An 18,616-nucleotide genomic window follows, 5' to 3' on the forward strand; every position below is an offset into this window, starting at 1 on the left:
ACACCTGTGATAAAGATTCTGTAGATAAGATTTTTTATTCGAAATGTTTTCTTCCTATTTTCCATTTGTTGGTATTTATTACCTTGCCCTTAAGCAAGAGAATAAAGGGAATTTAAAACACTTTACACTGGTGAGGAAAATAGAACATTGTCTGTAGATGCTTCTGTATGCAAATGTGCTGATTGCTATAGCATCAAAGCCTAAGAAATATGCACCAGACTAGTGGGCTGACAAAACCAGATACTATTTTCTAGCACAGTGGAAGAAAAGCTTATGAAGTAAGTTGGTTAAACACATTTGAATAATAACTGGGAAATGCCATTCACTTGTTTTATTCTGCCTTCCTAGCCAATAGCACAACATAATGGAAGACAGTACTTTAAAGGGCATTAAAACTATCACCTAGTTACTGCATATAAGGGCAACTGAAAAAACCGAAATTCATTTATCTGAGGGAGCTGGAACAAGTATATTTCTAGTTACTTGAATATTAAATTACAATAATTTCCCCTCTGTGGAAATAATAGATTTTAATCTGAAAACTAGGCAGTGATAAAAGCCTCAGTTGCTTAGTTATAGATGAGGAAATGCTGGAATACGTAGTATAATTGTGATCAGGAATGTGATAGCTGGAAATCAGAACATAAAAATAATAGTTGATGATAACAATAATAACTATATTTTGAGGATTTACTTTTAAATGTTCGGAGAGTATTACCTTATTTAAATCTTACAATGACCACATAGGTTTTAAGTGAGATAATCACATAAAGCCACTTCTTAAATTCTTATTACCTGTGTGATTCCCTAGAATACTTTCATATATTCCTCACTAATATTTTGATTTATCCATCCATCTATCCATTTATTCAGCCAGGGTTGAATCCTCAAGGCACTTGCAGTGTAGGAGGGAATGATGATGCACAAACTGATGTTTATAAAATAATACCTCAAATGTAACGATAGCTCATAAGACTTCTCAAGTTCAACTCTAGAATCAGACCCTGACGCTGCGTCTCGTCTCTGCTGCTTTTCTAGCTGTGTCTTTGGGCAAGCCACTTGATGTCCTCAAGCCTCTTTCTTAGTTGGTAAAATAAGAATAACAGTAGTACCTGTTTCACAGAGTAGTTCTGAGGACTAAATTAGATCATGCGCATAAAGCATTTAGCCACATAGAACACGATAAGAAAAGTGGATTTCGTAAATGAGTGATTTAATTGGCTGTGGAGTGACAATGTGAGAAAAGTCAAAGGTGAAGGTCAGGACTTTACCTAGAGTCAGCAGGGCTGTCTCCACCTGAGGAAAACAAGTTCACGCAGAGGAGACGGGTTACAGAGGAAGGATGAGGTGTTCAGTGCGAACAGGTGGATTTGAATTGCCAGCTGGTGATGTCCAGGAGGTAGTTGAATGTTCAAGTCTGAATTTTAGATTAGGAAGCTGGATTGAAGACACAAGTTGGAATGATCAGCACACAGTTCGTAGTTGAAGCCACCAGAGTGAACGAAACCAAGACCTACGTATAAAGCAAACAGAATGATGCACACGGGACCAAAATCCGGGCGTTATCAATATTTAAGGGGCCTCAGAGGAGAACTTGAAAGGGAGAGGGAGAAAAGAGAGGAGAAATAATAATGAGAGGGGAAAGGACAGTGTGGTGCCACCATGGCCCCTGGTGGAGGAGGTGGTCATCATCACAGAAACATCAAGAAGTGGCCGTTAAGAGGAGGACTAATGACAGGACTTCCCTGGTGGTCCAGTGGTTAAGACTCCATGCTTCCGCTGAAGGGGGCATGGGTTCGATCCCTGGTTGGGGAACTAAGATCCCACATGCCACGCTGCCAAAAAAATTAAAAAGTAAAACATAAATTAAATTAAATTAAAATAAAAGAGGAGGACTAACGAATGCCCCTGAACTGGGCAGTTAGGCTGCTTGGCGATCACCGAGAGCCATTTCCACAGTCAGGAGAGAAACTGGATGACATGGATTGGGGAGTGAAGAGTAGGGTGGAAGACCAGATAGCAAGGATGAACTCATGCTTTTAGATGTCGATATAAGAAAAGCAAGGAGGGCTTCCCTGGTGGCGCAGTGGCTGAGAGTCCGCCTGCCGATGCAGGGGACACGGGTTCGTGCCCCGGTCCGGGAAGATCCCACATGCCGCGGAGCGGCTGGGCCCGTGGGCCATGGCTGCTGAGCCTGCGCGTCCGGAGCCTGTGCTCCGCAACGGGAGAGGCCACAACAGTGAGAAGCCCGTGTACTGCAAAAAAAAAAAAAAAAAAGAAAAGGAAAAGAAAAGCAAGGAAATTCTTTTACAAAGGCTGCTTTCTGGGTTGCCAAATGCTCTTTTTCCGAAATGCTTTTATGCAACACTTCAAAAAATATAGGAAATGTGGGAGAAGGAGCTGGCAGGAAGAAAATGGGGTTTGGGAAGGAGAATGCACAGCCTGACAGAGGTTTTCTATCGAAGTCCGGGTCAGGCCTGAGTGTAGGCTGGAGTGTGTGTGAGGAGGGACCTTGGAGAAAGTCAGGTAGCACCTCCTCTGTCCTTCACTGTCAACCCTCCTCACCCCCAGCAGTAACCAAGAACAGGCAACTTCAAAGCCAAATGTGTGTGTGTATGAGGGTGTGTTATGTGCATATAATATGTTTTTACAGTTGAAATACAAGATGGGGAAATACATGAAAAAGTCATTTCAGAACCCTTTTTTTTTTGCGGTACGCGGGCCTCTCACTGTTGTGGCCTCTCCCGTTGCGGAGCACAGGCTCTGGACGTGCAGGCTCAGCGGCCATGGCTCACAGGCCCAGCCGCTCCGCGGCATGTGGGATCTTCCCGGACCGGGGCACGAACCCGTGTCCCCTGCATCGGCAGGCGGACTCCCAACCACTGCGCCACCAGGGAAGCCCTCAGAACACTTTTAAACAGTAATATCCTTCTTCAAAATCTGGATGAGTGGAATTAGTGATTGCAAATATTGAAATATCCCAAGGTCATGCAAAGAAAACTGGGATAATGCCTTAGAGAGTATTTTGGGAAACTGATTTTTGATAGTAGATACCCTCCGAACTCACAGAGGAAATTCGAAATCACTCACAGAGGAAAATTATAAGTGTTTAAATCCAATAGTTATACCTAGCTCTTTTCAAAAAGTTATTTTCTTCATCACATCACTACTTACCACATGCATTGAAAAACAAAAAAGATTTTTAGCATCCTACTGCCAAGAAAAGGGTGATGAATGTGTATATAAATGCTAAATGTATATAAGGATTTCATGAGATTGTACTTTGGACCGCTATATAAATGCTTTCAAATGATCTATACTAAAATGTGGCTCTCGTATATACTTGTGAGAAGATATATTTATTTCAAGCTAATCTAATGAAACGTGAACTATATTATATAGATTAGCTAAGATATAGTTGTGTTTAACATAATTTGTTAAACATGCTTCATACTTAATACCCCTGTTTTTCCTATACTTGTTAATTTGTAATTGATTTTCTTCTGGAAGTTTTTTTTTCCTAATAATCATCTTTTCCTTCTATTTAATCCAGGAACAAAGTCATAATTTTGTATTAATACTAACAAAATCCTGGCTTTAGCAATAAATATGTAAATATACAAACATCCACATAGATTCTGTAAAAGAATCTATTCTCAGAAAGAAATGCCACTATTTAACCTAATCAACAATTCATATTTTAATTTTATCTTGTTATCTTTTAGAGTATTTTGTGCCTTAAGCCTAAAAGTTACAGTTAAACTGTTAAATTTCTAGTGAGGTTTTTATAAGTAAAAATAAGAGTAATAAATGAATGCTGTCTAAAGGTTACTTTGAACTTTTGAATAAGTATGTCTGTGAATTATTTATTTTAGTTACTATAAAAATGTTTACTTAACGTTCTGAAGTATTTGAAATCGAGTTGGGCTTATTCTTTTATTGTGATGGGTTAGCTTGATTCCTAGTGGAACGGAAGTATGGTTTAAGCCACCATCTCGGGGAAGAAAATGGAAATGGGGTAGAGACATGAGTAGAGCACAGTTCTGCAATCGTCGTTCACTTGTCTTGACGTCAACTTAGGGAAAAATAGGATTCACACATTTACAGGAGCAATACACCACAGGCAAATATTTAAATCACTAACTAGATAGTTTCACATATTCACACAATGCCTGATTTCAGGGTCCCTCTTTAGTTTCAGGATGTTGCGGCTTCCTCAACTCATTTGGCCACAAACCTTGGCACTCACAATGATAATTCTCTGCTATTATGACTTAGGAGAAGGGGGATGAATTGATTCTGGTTCCTTGCAGCACACTTGCTAAAACTCCCTAGCAGGACAGGGTCCCCCTCTGTACACATTTGGAAACTTGCAGCCCAAGTGACTCAGAGCCTTCTCGGTTGCCATGGTGATATTCCATTACAGGAGCTGTTGGATTCCAGAGAGATTGGTGCAACCCGTCTAAGCAGAGTGGAGTCGCTGGCCCCTGCAGTGAAACAGAACACAAGTGCCAGTGGCTGTGAGCTCTTGGACACGGAGATGCAGGCCCTGCGTGCCGACTGGAAGCAGTGGGAAGACAGCGTTTTCCAAACTCAGACTAGCTTGGAGAACCTGGTTAGCCAAATGGCCCTTTCGGAGCAGGAGTTCTCAGGCCAAGTGGCTCAGCTGGAGGAGGCCCTGGGACAGTTCGGTGCCCTCCTGACAAGCTGGGCTCAGCAGTTAGCCCTCCTGGAAGGCAGGAACACAGATCAGGAGCTAGTGGAATGCTGGCAGAAGGGCCGGGTAAGTTGGCTTCCTGTTTTCTTTTTGTGGCTCTGCTCAAATTTTTGTTTGCCGCTCCTTGTTGCTAAAAAATCCTTGCTAACTAAGAACATGCAACGTTCACAGTTGGAAAAATAAGTGTTTACCTAACTAAATTTGTAAAGCTGATCTGTTTCCTTTTCTCATAAATCAAACCGTTGTAAAAATACAGACATAAGGGAGAGGGAGTTTTTAGTTACCATAAGCAGCATTTACTGTAAGTGGAAATATTTTACTTTCATTCTTATGGTGTAAGAGTTTGTAATATTGTGTTCAGCCATTCAGTCTGAAAAAATGGCCTGTGGGCACAGGCATAAATAGACCGAGAGTCATAGCTGTTTTCCTGCCAGGGAATTATCTCTAACAATTAAATGATTGAATTTATAGCTTTGGAAGAAACGTTTGGTAATCTCCTAAAGCACAACTAATAGTTTTCCCCCTGGTTAGCTCTCCTGTGTGTGGATTTGACAGCTGTGCTTGAATTAACCCGTTAACAGAACTCCTGGTCACACTCATCAGTTGCCTTGTGGACTCTTTTCTTTTTTAAACTAATAGCTGCTCTTTCAGAATGTGAGGAAGGGAAGCATAAAAGGAAGAGTGAAGAATGGGCAGAAGCTTGAAGTCTTCTTTCTTTTACTGTTAAATAGTATCACGGAAAGCCTTTCGATATCTGCAGTTTTATAGTGCTCTGAATCGTGGATGTCCTTAAAAGGAAGTTTAGTATAAACTTCTCTGTTTCTGTTTATGTTATAATCTTTTCAAAATAGCTTCAGCCAGTATTGTAGTAAGTCATGTAGTATTTCCAACATTGTCTTGTTTTAAATCAAATATTTGAAATATAGCACACCACAAAATAAAACTTTATAATCATCTCTTTATACTATTTTATTTATAATGTTTCTAGGGTTTTTGTTTGTTTCTTTGTTTGTTTTTCCCTGATGCCTTTCCTATCCTTTAGGCTTAAGCCCTAGAATAAAGCACAGAAAACACTTCTGTAAAACAGGGACAAGGAAGTTGGTAATTGTCCCATGTGGTCAGTATTATTCACTCCGATATCAAAAAAATCATTTATAATGTTTTTAGTTCTTTTTTGCTTCCCTTCCTTTCTCTTCCACTAGTATGAATGAAATTTTTAGAAAAGAAAGATCTGGTTGTGTTTAGATTACATTACTATTCTACCAAGTTTTCATTGATACTATTAGTGAAAATAATAGGTGAATCCTATAAAAAATGCACAGGATAATGCAAAAGTGAATATGGACTTTTAATTGTACTAGTAATTCAAAGCTGACAGCCCCCTGCTTAAATCTACTTCCATATTTGGCTCCAAAGTTCATACTTTTGATGACAGTACTACATTGCCTCCCAATATTCAGATTTTCTTTTCTTTCTAATGATGCTATTTTGGAGATAACATTATGCTGTACGTCTTAAACTTACACAGTGCTGTGTGTCAATTATATCTCAATAAAATGGGGAGAAAAAATAAATGAAAAAGAAAAACGGAGCTAATAAATGTTCTCACCACAAAGAAAGAAATGGTAATTATGTGATGAGACGGAAGTATGAGCTAATGCTCTGGTGGCAACCATTTTGCAACCTATACATGTATCACGTCAACACATGATACACCTTAAATTTATCTACAACGTTGTATGTCAAGTATATTGCAATAAAGCTAGGAAGACATTTTAATTAAAAAAAAAGAGAGCTAATACTTCCATTACATATGAATACGTAGGAAAAGTTTTACAAAATAATGGATTTGCCAGGGTTCTTTGGCATTGTTTTGCTGTAAGGCAGGGGTCGGCATTGTTGAAAATCATAATAATAGTCACAAACCTTCACAAGTGTTTACTTTCTCTTCTGCAATTAAGTGATGAGACTCAAGAAGTCCTTTAAAAAACAAAAATGGACCATCATCTGTAAACTATATTAAATCATGTTGCAAAATATCTTGTTCACTCTGTTTGCAAAACTCATATTTTTTAATATCCACTAGGTTATAAGTGTTAGAAATTTAGCAATTTTATTAACCTGTATAACCTTAAGGAAAAACATGCATTCTAGGACTTAACTGAAACAGAAGTATATGAGCTGATATGTATAAAATGAAAGACTCTGCTACAATGCTTTAATCTATGATGAAGTTCAGAAAAAATGTTTAGTCAAAAGCTTTGATCAAACGCTTTGCACTTTTCATATCATCTAATTTATAAATGACCACTTTGAATCTCTGGTTCTTTTTACTTTTTGGTATATGGTAAATTTCTTTAGCTGTTATAATGTCCTTCCTTAAATAAATGGTTCAATGTGGTGTAAGTTAGTATTTTAGTGTTTGGAGAGAAACTTTCTAGTTATTATTTGTGAATTTTTTAGATAAAAATATTTTAGACTCCTCTATGGCCCAGCCACTAAGCTAAGTAACGAATTTTAAAACCAAGAGCAGCATCCCTCCTCTCAGAATCACAGTGTAGGTGGAAAGGCCAACAAACTCAAGACCACTGGGGACTGTGGATTGCGATGAGTGCCAACAAGTTGCTGTGAGTCCTCGAAATAAGCCCCTAAGAGGTGGGACAGAGGGCAGAGAATCCTTAGAGGAGCTGTGATTTGAGCTGAGCCTTGAGATGTGATTACATATTGACCAGATGGGTGAGGTGGAAGCACGGCATCAAGATCCACAATTACTGAGGAATTGAGAAAACACAGAAGAGACAACTAGAGAACAGGATTCACATTCAGAGAACACTGTGCCATTCTAGAGGGTAAATGGGGTCTATGAGAGCTGAGAAGCAGAAGAAAAGAGATAACTGAACTGATTAAAACAGTTAAGACATAGAATAGACCAGCCCTCGTTTCTCTTGTATGGAATGAGAAGGGAAATGGGCAAGGCCAGGGTGATGCTTAGTTTTCTGATTCAGATCAGTGGGAGAACAGTGGTGCCATTTTCTAGGATGAGGGATACCGCACAGACCTACTTTGTTGAGAGGCATGGTTTTCCTACAAATCTAGGCCAGGTCTTGATAAATATCTCTGAGAATAATAATAGTAACAGCAACAGCTATCTGAGTAGTTACTCAACTTCTTGCCTCTCCTCCTTAATAATTTTTTTTTTTTTTACCTTGGCGATACTATTATCCACATGGTTCCACTTAAATAACCTGCTGTCTTTACTAATTAGGCTCCTGCTGTGCCAGGAATTGTGCTAAGTATTTGACACTGGTGATCTCATTTGCTTCTTGTGACAAGCTATAAGAAGAGAGCTCTGATTGCAGAGCACCTTGTGTAACTCAGTAGACCATGGCCTTGATTTCAGAGGTGCACTTGTCAAATCCCAACACTTTATTTTGGATTAAGTACTCACGGTACTGTGATTATTCACGTCTCTGCCTCTCATTTGTTAAACTGTGAGCTCCACATGCCAGACATTTAGCAAATACTTGATGACTGTATGAATGAAACTATGAGATGAATAAATTACTAGTTAAATTAGACCTCTGGAATGTAAGAAATCCTTAATATGAAAGTTAACCATACAAACTACATAAAACCAGTTGCCTTATGTATTTTTTAATCCCAAATAAGTATTGCTTTGCTTTGAAATGATTTCTCTTCACCTTCACCCCACACCAACAATATTCATACACATCTCCCAATGGCCTAGGCAGACTGGTATTTTTTGTTTTTTTTTTTAAACAATTTAGGCTATTTTTGCTTTTCTTTTTCTTGTCCCACTTTAAGTTACTTGATCATTTGACTACCCGGTAACATTGGATGCTCAAGTGACTATCCATGCCTTGAACAGGATGCAGATTAACCGAGCACTATTATATGCCTTGGGGAGTCCTGAAAATAGGTCTCATTTCTTCACTGAATCTACTGTGTTGGGTTTTCCCTCACTAATAATTTATTATGTGATTTATGCATGTATAGTATGAGGATGTGGAAGTTACCCAGTTTAAATGCTTGTTCCCCTGTCTTGTGATTTCCTAATAGGAGATACTGGATGCCTTACAAAAAGCAGAGCCTCAGACAGAGGATCTCAAGTCTCAGCTGAATGAACTTTGTCGTTTTTCCAGAGACCTGAGTACATACAGCAGAAAAGTTTCTGGCTTGATTAAAGAGTATAACTGGTGAGCGTGAACCTTACTGGTATTCAAAATATTTTCACACAAATAAGAAGCCAGAGGTTTGTTTAAGTTGTGAGTTCAGTAATAATAGAAATTAATTAATCTTAAATACATTACCAAATGGTGTGAGGACATACTCAGGACTGTTGACTCTGTTGAACATTATTTTAATCTACTTTATCATTTCTTTTCCTCCCATTAAATGTTTCAAATCATGGTTTTAGTCTTTGTTTGCAAGCATCCAAGGGCTGTCAGAATAAAGAACAGATTTTACAGCAGAGATTTCGAAGAGCCTTCAAGGATTTCCAGCAGTGGTTGGTTCATGCAAAGATCACTACAGCTAAATGTTTTGATATACCTCAAAATATTAGTGAAGTTTCAGCAAGTCTTCAGAAAATACAGGTGAGAGTGTGATCAATTAATTCTAATAATGGTGATGGGAATTCCCTGGGCGTCCAGTGGTTAGGACTCCGCGCTTCCACTGGAGGGGGCACGCGTTCAATCCCTGGTCAGGGAGCTAAGATCCCACAAGCCTTGCAGCCAAAAAAAAAACTATCCAATAATGGTGCTTAAGTGGTTTAAAAAGGTGCCTCTAGGGCTCCCCTGGTGGCGCAGTGGTTGAGAGTTCGCCTGACGATGCAGGGGACACGGGTTCGTGCCCAGGTCCGGGAAGATCCCACATGCCGCAGAGCGGCTGGGCCCGTGAGCCATGGCTGCTGAGCCTGCGCGTCCGGAGCCTGTGCTCCGCAACGGGAAAGGCCACAACAGTGAGAGGCCCACACACCGCAAAAAAATAAAAAATAAAAAACAAATAAAAATGTGCCTCTAGATCTTTATAAGCATATTAAAGTTTGGCTTAAGAAACTCAGATTTCAGGTAAATCCGTGCTTGAAACAATTGATGTGTATGTGAAAAGAAACTAGTCCATTGATCTAAATGCATGCTATTTTTATATATTAATAGGGATTTAGGAAATAATAAAAGCTCTCTGACAAGCATCATGCCTGAACATTCTAGGCAGATTTTCTCAGTAATTTTCACAATAACCATGTCAGTTACATACGATTATTATTAGATATGATACATACATAATACAATAATACATAATGTATTATTGTACAAATAGGGTAAAAGAACCTTAGTCACTTAATATATACAATAAAAATTGTTTTTCTTTTCTTTGGTTATGTTGAGAAATAAGTAGTAAATTCGATGGATAAAGCATTTTATTATGCCTAATCTCTTACCTTTTTCTTTATAGGAATTTTTGTCGGAGAGTGAAAATGGACAGCACAAGCTAAACACGATGCTTTCTAAAGGAGAACTTTTGAGTACTCTATTGACCAAAGAGAAAGCTAGTGGCATCCAGGGTAAAATTGCAACTGCAAAAGAAGATTGGAAAGATTTTCATTCAAATCTCCACCAGAAAGTATCTGCCCTGGAGGTATACTATAGCCAACCACGTGGATGTGTTCCGTGCTGTTTGTTGTACTTGTTGCCATTGTAGTTACAATACAGTGTATTGTATTCAATACCTCCAAATACCCTCGTTAATGATTTTGGTCATCCCTCTCTGAATATTAATAGATAACTGGATGACTCTAAGAAACAGCTCAGTGTTGCCGTGTGAACCTCACTGAGGAATTTGATAGCTTCTTGCATGGTAGGGGCAGTTATCACAGGCTTGCCCACACACCATCCCACCAGGAACAACTGATGTTACTTTTGGGCAATATCACTTATTTTTTCATTTGAAATCCCTCAGTTTAAGAAGTTGTCCTAAGAGAATTGAACAGAAATATCCACGTAAGGCAATGCTGTGGCTGAGATGGTCTAACTAATGCACATATCAGGTAGTAGGTTTTTGGAGCTCAGTATGCAAAGAGACAATGGTGATTTTATTTTATGCGGAGACAACATAAATTGAATTTATTATAATCATAACATAATTTCTGCCACAGTGCAATTGTATTTTTCTTGTGATCATCTGTTTTGTGTGCCAACTCTTAGAGTAAAATTGTGAGGCACGGAGAGTATTCTTTTCCCTTTTAAAACAGCACTTCCTAGCAGAATAGAGCCTTAATTTAATTATGGCCATAATTAATGCAGGCCGTAATTGAATGTGCAGGGCCAGGGTGTCATGAGTGTCAGCTATGAATGGGGGACTTTGAGGGGTTTGACATTCACATAAGATTTTGTGGGAAAAGCAACAAAGATAAGACCGGAGTTGACGATTAGGACCAGATAGTGGAATGTCTTGCATACTGAGCAATTTGACCTTGACTCTTGGCCAGAATTCCTTATCTGAACCCCAGAACAGGACTTATTTTCTCAATTTTCACAAGGATGGAACATAACCCATACCATTCTAGGTACATAGAAGAGAGATTAATTCATTACGTACAATGGATGCTTTAGGATACTAGGGCTTAATTCTAGGGTTGAGAAAGGCTGAGTGAGGAACCTACTGATCTTTAAGCTGGAGATAAACGTGTCAACTCTCTGGCTCCAGTGTAGACCAGAATGGCGAATAATAAGTAGCCGGAAGACCAGGGAAATCTTTTCATAATGGTCCAGATGAGAGAGACAAGAGCCTGAATTAAAGAAATGATAAGGGATGGAGCGTTATCTCCAAAAGAAAACATAACAGGATTTGGTAAAGAATTCAATGAGGGGCCCAGGGAAGGAGAAGTTAAGTTTAAGTCTTTGGTTTCTAGTTCAGAAGATGGCATGGATGGTGATGCCATTAACTGAGACATGAATATGACAGAAAAAGTAGTTTGGGAAGGGATAGAAAAGTTGATTCAATGTAATATATGTTAAATTGTATGGGCCTGCAATATACTCAGTAGGTAATGGCCAGGGAAGTAGCAGTGAAGGTGAGTTCAAAGTTCAAGAGAGAGGGTAGAGCTGTCAAAACAGTGAGTGAATATTTACCAGTCACTGTTGAAGACACTTAACATACATTAATGTGTTTAATCCTCATAACCATTCTCTGAGGTAGAGACTCTCTTATTTCTATTTTATGGTTGAGGAAATTAAGGCAAAAGGTGCTTAAATAATCTACCAAGTTCTCACAGCTAGTAAGTGTTGAAGACAAGGTGTAGACCCAGGCACTCTGACCTGAAGTGTTGTGTGAATACAGTTCTGTAAATGGAAGGCTTTAAGGCTTTGTAGGTGGTCACTGAAGCCATTGGAGAAATAACAGGAAGATTATGCAGAATGAACATTTGGTGGGAGGCCTATACACCCCCAAGGATAGGAAGCATATGAGGAACATTAGGAATTGTTTGACTTAGTATCAAGCTGTCTTTATTCCTGTGCCCCAGGCCCCTTGCTCAGGCCCTCTGACTTTACTCCTTGGATGAGGAACCCAAACTTTTTACATGAGATCTCTGAGCCCCTACTGCTCAGTCCCATGTCTTTGTAGCACTGATTCCTGATCATGGTTCCCAGTTTTTCCTCTAGTGGCCCCATGAGACTCCAGTGGCAGGAAAATGGAAACACCTTGAATTTATAAATTTATTTAATTATTCAACAAATATTTGTTGAACGTCTTCCATTTGCCAAGGACTATTTAAAGCTCTGGAGATACAGCAAAGAATAAAACAGAATAGAACTCCTGCCCTCATGAAGCTTAAATTTTAGTAGAATACTCCAGGAGTTATCCTGGTATCTTACATTTGTGAAGCACTTTTAATTTTCCAAAGCATTCCCAGCTACCGTCTCCCTAAGAGGGGACTATGGCAGCATGACTGTCCCCACATTGTAGACACCGGATCGGATACATATGGAACCTTGAGCCATTCTCCCAGGCTCCTGCAGTTCTTGCCACATAAATTTTTAAGCTAACCTTTGTGGATTTGCTCTTTGACAATTCTACGCAAAGCTCTGATTTAAATTTAAATTTAAAATCCTTTAGCGGGTTCACATGGTAACATAAATTTCAAATTCACTTCAGTCTAGCGTTTTTATAAATAATAGAGTGTAGATATAAACACCTTGGCTAAGGTGAAATGGCACCATATAAAACTTTATCAAATACATATGACAAGCTACAAATTATCAATGAAAGTGGTGACAACATTCTTATGTAGTAAACACAGAATACTATTTCTTGTTTCTTGTATCTTTATAAATCAGAATAAACAAATTGTTTATTAAAAACATAATAAGCATATCAACCATATGCTATTTCTTGTTTCACCATTAATCAAAATCAACAAAATGTTTGTGAGGACTTATTTATATTCCTGCGAGGTACCCCCATGATGTGTCCCAGGAAGTGTCAGACACAGCCCTCCCCTCATGGAGTTTGTAATCTACTTGCAGGCAGGCTTGCTGGCATGAGATGAAAACTCACAATCCAGCCCAGTCCATGATAAAGGATGCAGTGACTGGTGTAAACAACAAATGTGACAGAGGCTGAGAAGGGGGCGTGTATGAACATTCATTTATTAAAAAGTAGAACTTAAAAACCTCTAAAGGGTTGTTCACAGATTAGCCTGGTACCAAGGTGAAGGATAGAAAGTTCCAGACATTGGGGACAGGAAAAGAAGGGGAGATGGGTGGGGAGGTCAGGTTGGGGTGGGCTTGGAATGCCAAGTGAAGACTCTGGACTTGCTATTAACATTTGTTTTTTTTTTTTTTGGTCCCTAACTCTATCCAAAACCTCATAGAATCTGAAGACGCAGATGAAGGACTTTGAAGTAAGTGCTGAGCCTGTGCAGGACTGGCTGAGTAAAACCGAGAAGATGGTGCATGAAAGCAGCAAACGCCTGTACGATCTGCCGGCCAAGAGGCGGGAACAGCAGAAGCTGCAGGTGATCAGCCCCTCAGCCCGTCTGGCCCGCCCCCAGCTACCATGCATTCAGATCAGAGGCACGCGAGCGCCCTGGAGTTAGATTTGGCCGTCCTGAGATAGAGTGCACTCGTCCCCAATTTCAGATGTCCTGTTTTCCAGCTATCCTTTGAGGTGTGATTTGTCCCGTCCTGTAGTCCACACTGTGCGTAGCTTGGAAATAATGCCGCGCCTTCGGGGCACACCTATCACTCGCCTGTGTTTGTTTCCTCGGTCTCGGGGCCGAAGCTTTGTCTGCGATGTGCTCTTCCCCAGCCTCTTAATAGCGCCTTGCTTGTGCTTTTCAGTCTGTCCTTGAGGAAATAAACTGCTACGAGCCTCAGCTCCACAGGCTGAAAGAGAAAGCTCAGCAGCTGTGGGAGGGCCATGCGGCCAGCAGGAGCTTTACACACCGAGTGTCACAGCTGTCTTCTCAGTATCTAGCTCTAAGCAATTTCACAAAGGTAACGCCTGCCACGTGCTGTGTGTGAGTGTGGGTCGCAGCTCTGCGAGCTGGGGCCCGGGAGCCCGGGACCCCGGGGCAGGGCCAAGGCGTGCAAGTGCTCTCCCTAGCCTTGCAAGCCCAGCCAAACATTTGTGCTGTATCATTTCAACATGCTTGTCTGAAAAGAGCAAAGGAGGTTTCAGACATCGAAGAGACTTCCCATCTCTATGATTGCACAAAATATTCCCTTTAATCCTGAAGAGGTATGTTCCCCAGAGCTTTTATCTGGAAGACTCAAAGCATAAACATAAGGCAGAATTCAGAGTATTGTGTCTAAAGATAACGCAGATTAAATTACTTTAGAAAAACAGGAATTCAGAGCAGTTTAAATTTACTTCGTGGACTACATAGAGTGAGTGGGGGATCATTTTTTCCATTTGTCTCAATTCTTTACATTCATTACATAGTAGTCAAAGACGTGTTGGTTGAGAGTTTCAGCTCAGATTCTAGAGCAGAGCTCAGAATTGACAATGATTCCTATAACTGATTAAAGCGCTTTTCTAACAGCTTAGAAAAAAAGTAAATGGGATCCCACAGTGACCTCACTTAGAGCATTCAGCAGACCCATCGTGAACTTTGTAGGGCGGACTACCCTGAGCTTTATGGCCTTGTAACATTTGTTCCCTATATTTCCCTTTTGTATTTCAGATCTGAGAATGTAGGGAACCTGCTGTAACTTGGCTTTGCCTGTTTTAGTGTGGGCTGACTCCTGGCCTGCTGTTTGCACCCCCAATAAAACATCATTGAGACAGCCAAATAGTATAGGTGCTGGAGTAAAAGAGTCTGTGTTGACACCAATGTTTTTTACTTTTTTTGTCTTGAGAAAATCTGGCACGTATCTGAAATTAGAATAAATTAAGGCCATCTTTCTATTCCTTTGTATTTATTTAGATACCAAAAAATCAATAGATACTCAAATGCTTTAAGAGCTGACAATTATATTCATAAAATCTTCACTGTTGGATATAAGCTTTAATAACTAAAACCACATTTACGGTCCCAATTTAGGGATATTACAGAATCTCAGATAATTGTTTTTTTAGAACTGGCTACAATGTAGGTCATGTGGGTACGTGGTATCAGTTGAGCCAAATGTGATCGTGTGAGAGCAGAAACTACTTCAGTGGGCTTCCCAGACAAGGTGTGAGGAAGACATTAGTGACATTTCTGAAAAATATCCCAACTGTCGTAAAGAAGAGTAGCGAGTACGCTGAGGGACACTAAATTGTCATTGTAATCTTTCTGCCTCTTGACCCAATTATTCTCATATTTTTACTCTTCTTAGAAAGTTATTTCACATCTCATAGATTCATACAGCCTTGCATCGTATCTGTGAGCCTATGGACCTATGGCTGATTGCAGTTATTTGGAACAAAGGGTTAGCATTACAATCTGAGTAGCTTCAGGGTGTGGAGTCTCTGTGGAAGGGACCGCTGGAAAACGATTTCTGTCATTTCCAGGAGAAAGTGTCAAGACTGGACAGAATTGTTGCAGAACACAATCAGTTCTCCCTCGGGATTAAAGACCTGCACGACTGGATGACAGATGCGGTCCACATGCTGGACTCTTACTGCCACCCGACCTCTGACAAGAGCGTGCTGGACAGCAGGGTGCTCAAGCTTGAGGTGTGCCTTTTACGAGAAATGTCTCTCATTTACAGAATTTGTTCTTCTCAAAAGTTCTCGAGTCTCTGTCTGATATGATAATGTCACACTCTGTCCATGAGAAATCCAAGAATGCTCCATGGATATGATCCTGTTTGCATAGGGAGGCTTTGCCTAAGCACTCCTGAATCGATTGAGCTCAGATATACTCAGTCATAAATACTTCACAAAAATTAAAATAAAATAAGGAAATTTCCTGGCAGTCCAGTGGTTAGGACTCTGCTTTCACTGCTGAGGGCGTGCGTTCAATCCCTGGTTGGGGGAATAAGGTCCTGCAAGCCGCGTGGCGTGGCCAAAAAAAAAAAAAACCATTTTTAATAAAAAATAACAACCCCAAAATGGTTACTTGCTTGATATAGCCAGTTAAGCGGCTAGTTTCAAATTACATCACAGGCACATTTATTCTGAGAAATACTTGGTTGAAACATTTTATCGGGCAAAACCTTTCCCATCTGTTCAACTCACTTGCCTGCCTGTATCAGTTAGTCCGTTCTTCTCCCATCACAAGATGCTAGTTCTGTGTTAATGTTTGTGATAAAGCAATCATTCTGCACTCATTCACCTGTCATTTGTACACTGGGTGTCTTCTGGGAGACTGGCATCGTGCCTTGATACCAAAGATTCAAAAATGAATAAAATATGGTCATTGCCCTCAAGGATTTCATTGTCTGAGGCTGGAGGCTGAAACACAGAAGACAGTAATAATAATTACGGTGCTATGGACACATAGAGGAGCGGAGCTGGGCAAGGGGCATCGGGTTGAGAGTTGAGGCAGGTTTCTCAGAAAGCCTGATACCTCAGCGGAGATTTCAGAGTGGGACCAAAAGAGCAAAAGCTGAAGAAAGCCGACAGCATGGTACGTGAGACGTTACTAGCAGTTCTTTCCTGCTGTAGCAGAAGCCAACGGCCATGACTGGCCGAAACTGAATCTGTAGAGGTTGGCAAGGTCCAGATGAGAGAGAGAGATGAAACTTTACCTTTCAGGTGATAAACACCAGTTTTATAACTTTGGATTCAAAGATCCTTCTTATATAGAAAAAGAAAAGTGCTTGTGAAGAACTTGAAATATATAAATTAATATATAATATGAATTAAGCTATTTCTTTCAGTTTGTTGTGTGAGAGACCTTAACCTTTATAGAGCTCTTCATCCAGTGACCTTTGAGAATTCAGGAATCCTATAGTCATCTATTTTTCTCTTATTAAAAAACAGTAAAATGAAACTTCAGTGGAAATTAGGGATTATTCAGAGAATAATAATGACCTGAAAGGCCAAGGCCACTCAGGCTGGTGACTGGTTACTGGCACCACCAGCAAGTGACTCTCCCGTCCTCCACCTGGTAAGCCTGAGAGAACCAGGGCTCAACCCAACTGCAGATCATCTGCTATCCACGGGGACTCTGAAATATTTAAAGCTAGAAATGTTAAATAAGCAAATGACAAAGGACTTCTGTATGTGCTTTTACAGGCTCTGTTATCAGTGAAACAGGAAAAAGAGATCCAGATGAAAATGATAGTGACGAGAGGGGAGTCTGTCCTTCAGAATACGTCGCCGGAAGGCATTCCTGCCATTCAGCAGCAGCTGCGGACTGTGAAGGCTATGTGGGCGTCCCTTTTGTCTGCAGTGATTCGTTGTAAAAGGTTAGTGAAGCTGCAAGGCTGCTGTGAAGTCATTGCTAACAGATCTACAGGGAAGCAGCCTCAAGGCACAGGGAGATCAGCTCGGTGCTTTGTGACCGCCTGGAAGGGTGGGATAGGGAGGGTGGGAGGGAGGGAGATGCAAGAGGGAAGAGATATGGGAACATATGTGTATGTATAACTGATTCACTTTGTTATAAAGCAGAAACTAACACACCATTGTAAAGCAATTATACCCCACTAAAGATGATTAAAAAAAAAAAAAAAAAAAAAGATCTACAGGATAGCTCAGTAACAGACTGTCCCGGGGTTCTCCCTTTCTCTCTCTCCGCCCCCGGGCCCCAGTCTCTTTCTCTCTCTCTATTGCCCTGCTCCGTTATTTTTGCCTCCCTTTCTTCCTTCCTGCTTCCCTCCCTCCTTCCTTCCCTTTCTCTTTTCTTCTTGGAACAAAAGAAACTGGCAGGTGCGATCTTTCATTTAGGTTGAGCTGCAGTCCTGTGTCTGTGTTTTCATATAACTACATGGTTCTTAGTGTTGATGTTCACTGCTTAAAAAGTCAAAGATAAATACATGTTTAATCATGTGAAGATATATTAGTTAAAACCAATCAGTTTACTTGGGAAGTAGCCCCAGAAAACACCAGTAGGTGGTGGGAACAACACGTGAGAGAGGGAGGGCAGCCAGTAACATGGGCAGCTGGAGCTTACTCCCAGCAGGCGTTGCTGGGAGCCAGTGTAGATAGAGCCTGTCTGGGAATTACCCATGGAGAGCAGGGGAGCTGGAATGTTTATAAACAAACTGCCATGAGTCAGGCAGGCAGTCGAGGATTGCCTCCAGGGGACGACAGTCCCTGGCATTTCTTGCCTACAGTGCCCTCAAGCTGAGAGGGCACCAGGGACCAGAGGGTGCCCTCGGGCCAAGAGGGCAAGGAGTTGGCCTTTGGAGGACCGGTTGGCAGCGTACTGCAGGGGTCTGGTCGGGGGGGTGGAGCGCAGAGTGTCTGCTACAGAAGGATTCAAGCCTGTTAGTAAAGTTAGAC

The 18,616-nt window shown here is 40.6% G+C and overlaps 2 protein-coding genes across 2 annotated transcripts in view; both read left to right on the plus strand.

Moving 5' to 3' along the window:
- LOC136132225 (nesprin-1-like) overlaps positions 1 to 8,938 on the plus strand; it is a 144,321-nt gene extending 135,383 nt beyond the window's left edge. Inside the window, exons 52-53 of the mRNA XM_065889127.1 lie at positions 4,427 to 4,783; positions 8,798 to 8,938. Coding sequence (XP_065745199.1) covers positions 4,427 to 4,783; positions 8,798 to 8,938 — 498 coding nt within the window. The remainder of the gene's footprint in view (positions 1 to 4,426; positions 4,784 to 8,797) is intronic.
- Positions 8,939 to 9,051: 113 nt separating this feature from the next.
- The window catches only part of LOC136131819 (nesprin-1-like), a 50,236-nt gene continuing 40,671 nt past the window's right edge, over positions 9,052 to 18,616 (plus strand). Inside the window, exons 1-7 of the mRNA XM_065888614.1 lie at positions 9,052 to 9,056; positions 9,156 to 9,333; positions 10,193 to 10,375; positions 13,611 to 13,754; positions 14,080 to 14,235; positions 15,737 to 15,901; positions 17,408 to 17,580. Coding sequence (XP_065744686.1) covers positions 9,052 to 9,056; positions 9,156 to 9,333; positions 10,193 to 10,375; positions 13,611 to 13,754; positions 14,080 to 14,235; positions 15,737 to 15,901; positions 17,408 to 17,580 — 1,004 coding nt within the window. The remainder of the gene's footprint in view (positions 9,057 to 9,155; positions 9,334 to 10,192; positions 10,376 to 13,610; positions 13,755 to 14,079; positions 14,236 to 15,736; positions 15,902 to 17,407; positions 17,581 to 18,616) is intronic.

This window comes from Phocoena phocoena, chromosome 12 (genome assembly GCF_963924675.1).
Source record: "Phocoena phocoena chromosome 12, mPhoPho1.1, whole genome shotgun sequence".
Classification (NCBI taxonomy): Eukaryota; Metazoa; Chordata; class Mammalia; order Artiodactyla; family Phocoenidae; genus Phocoena; species Phocoena phocoena.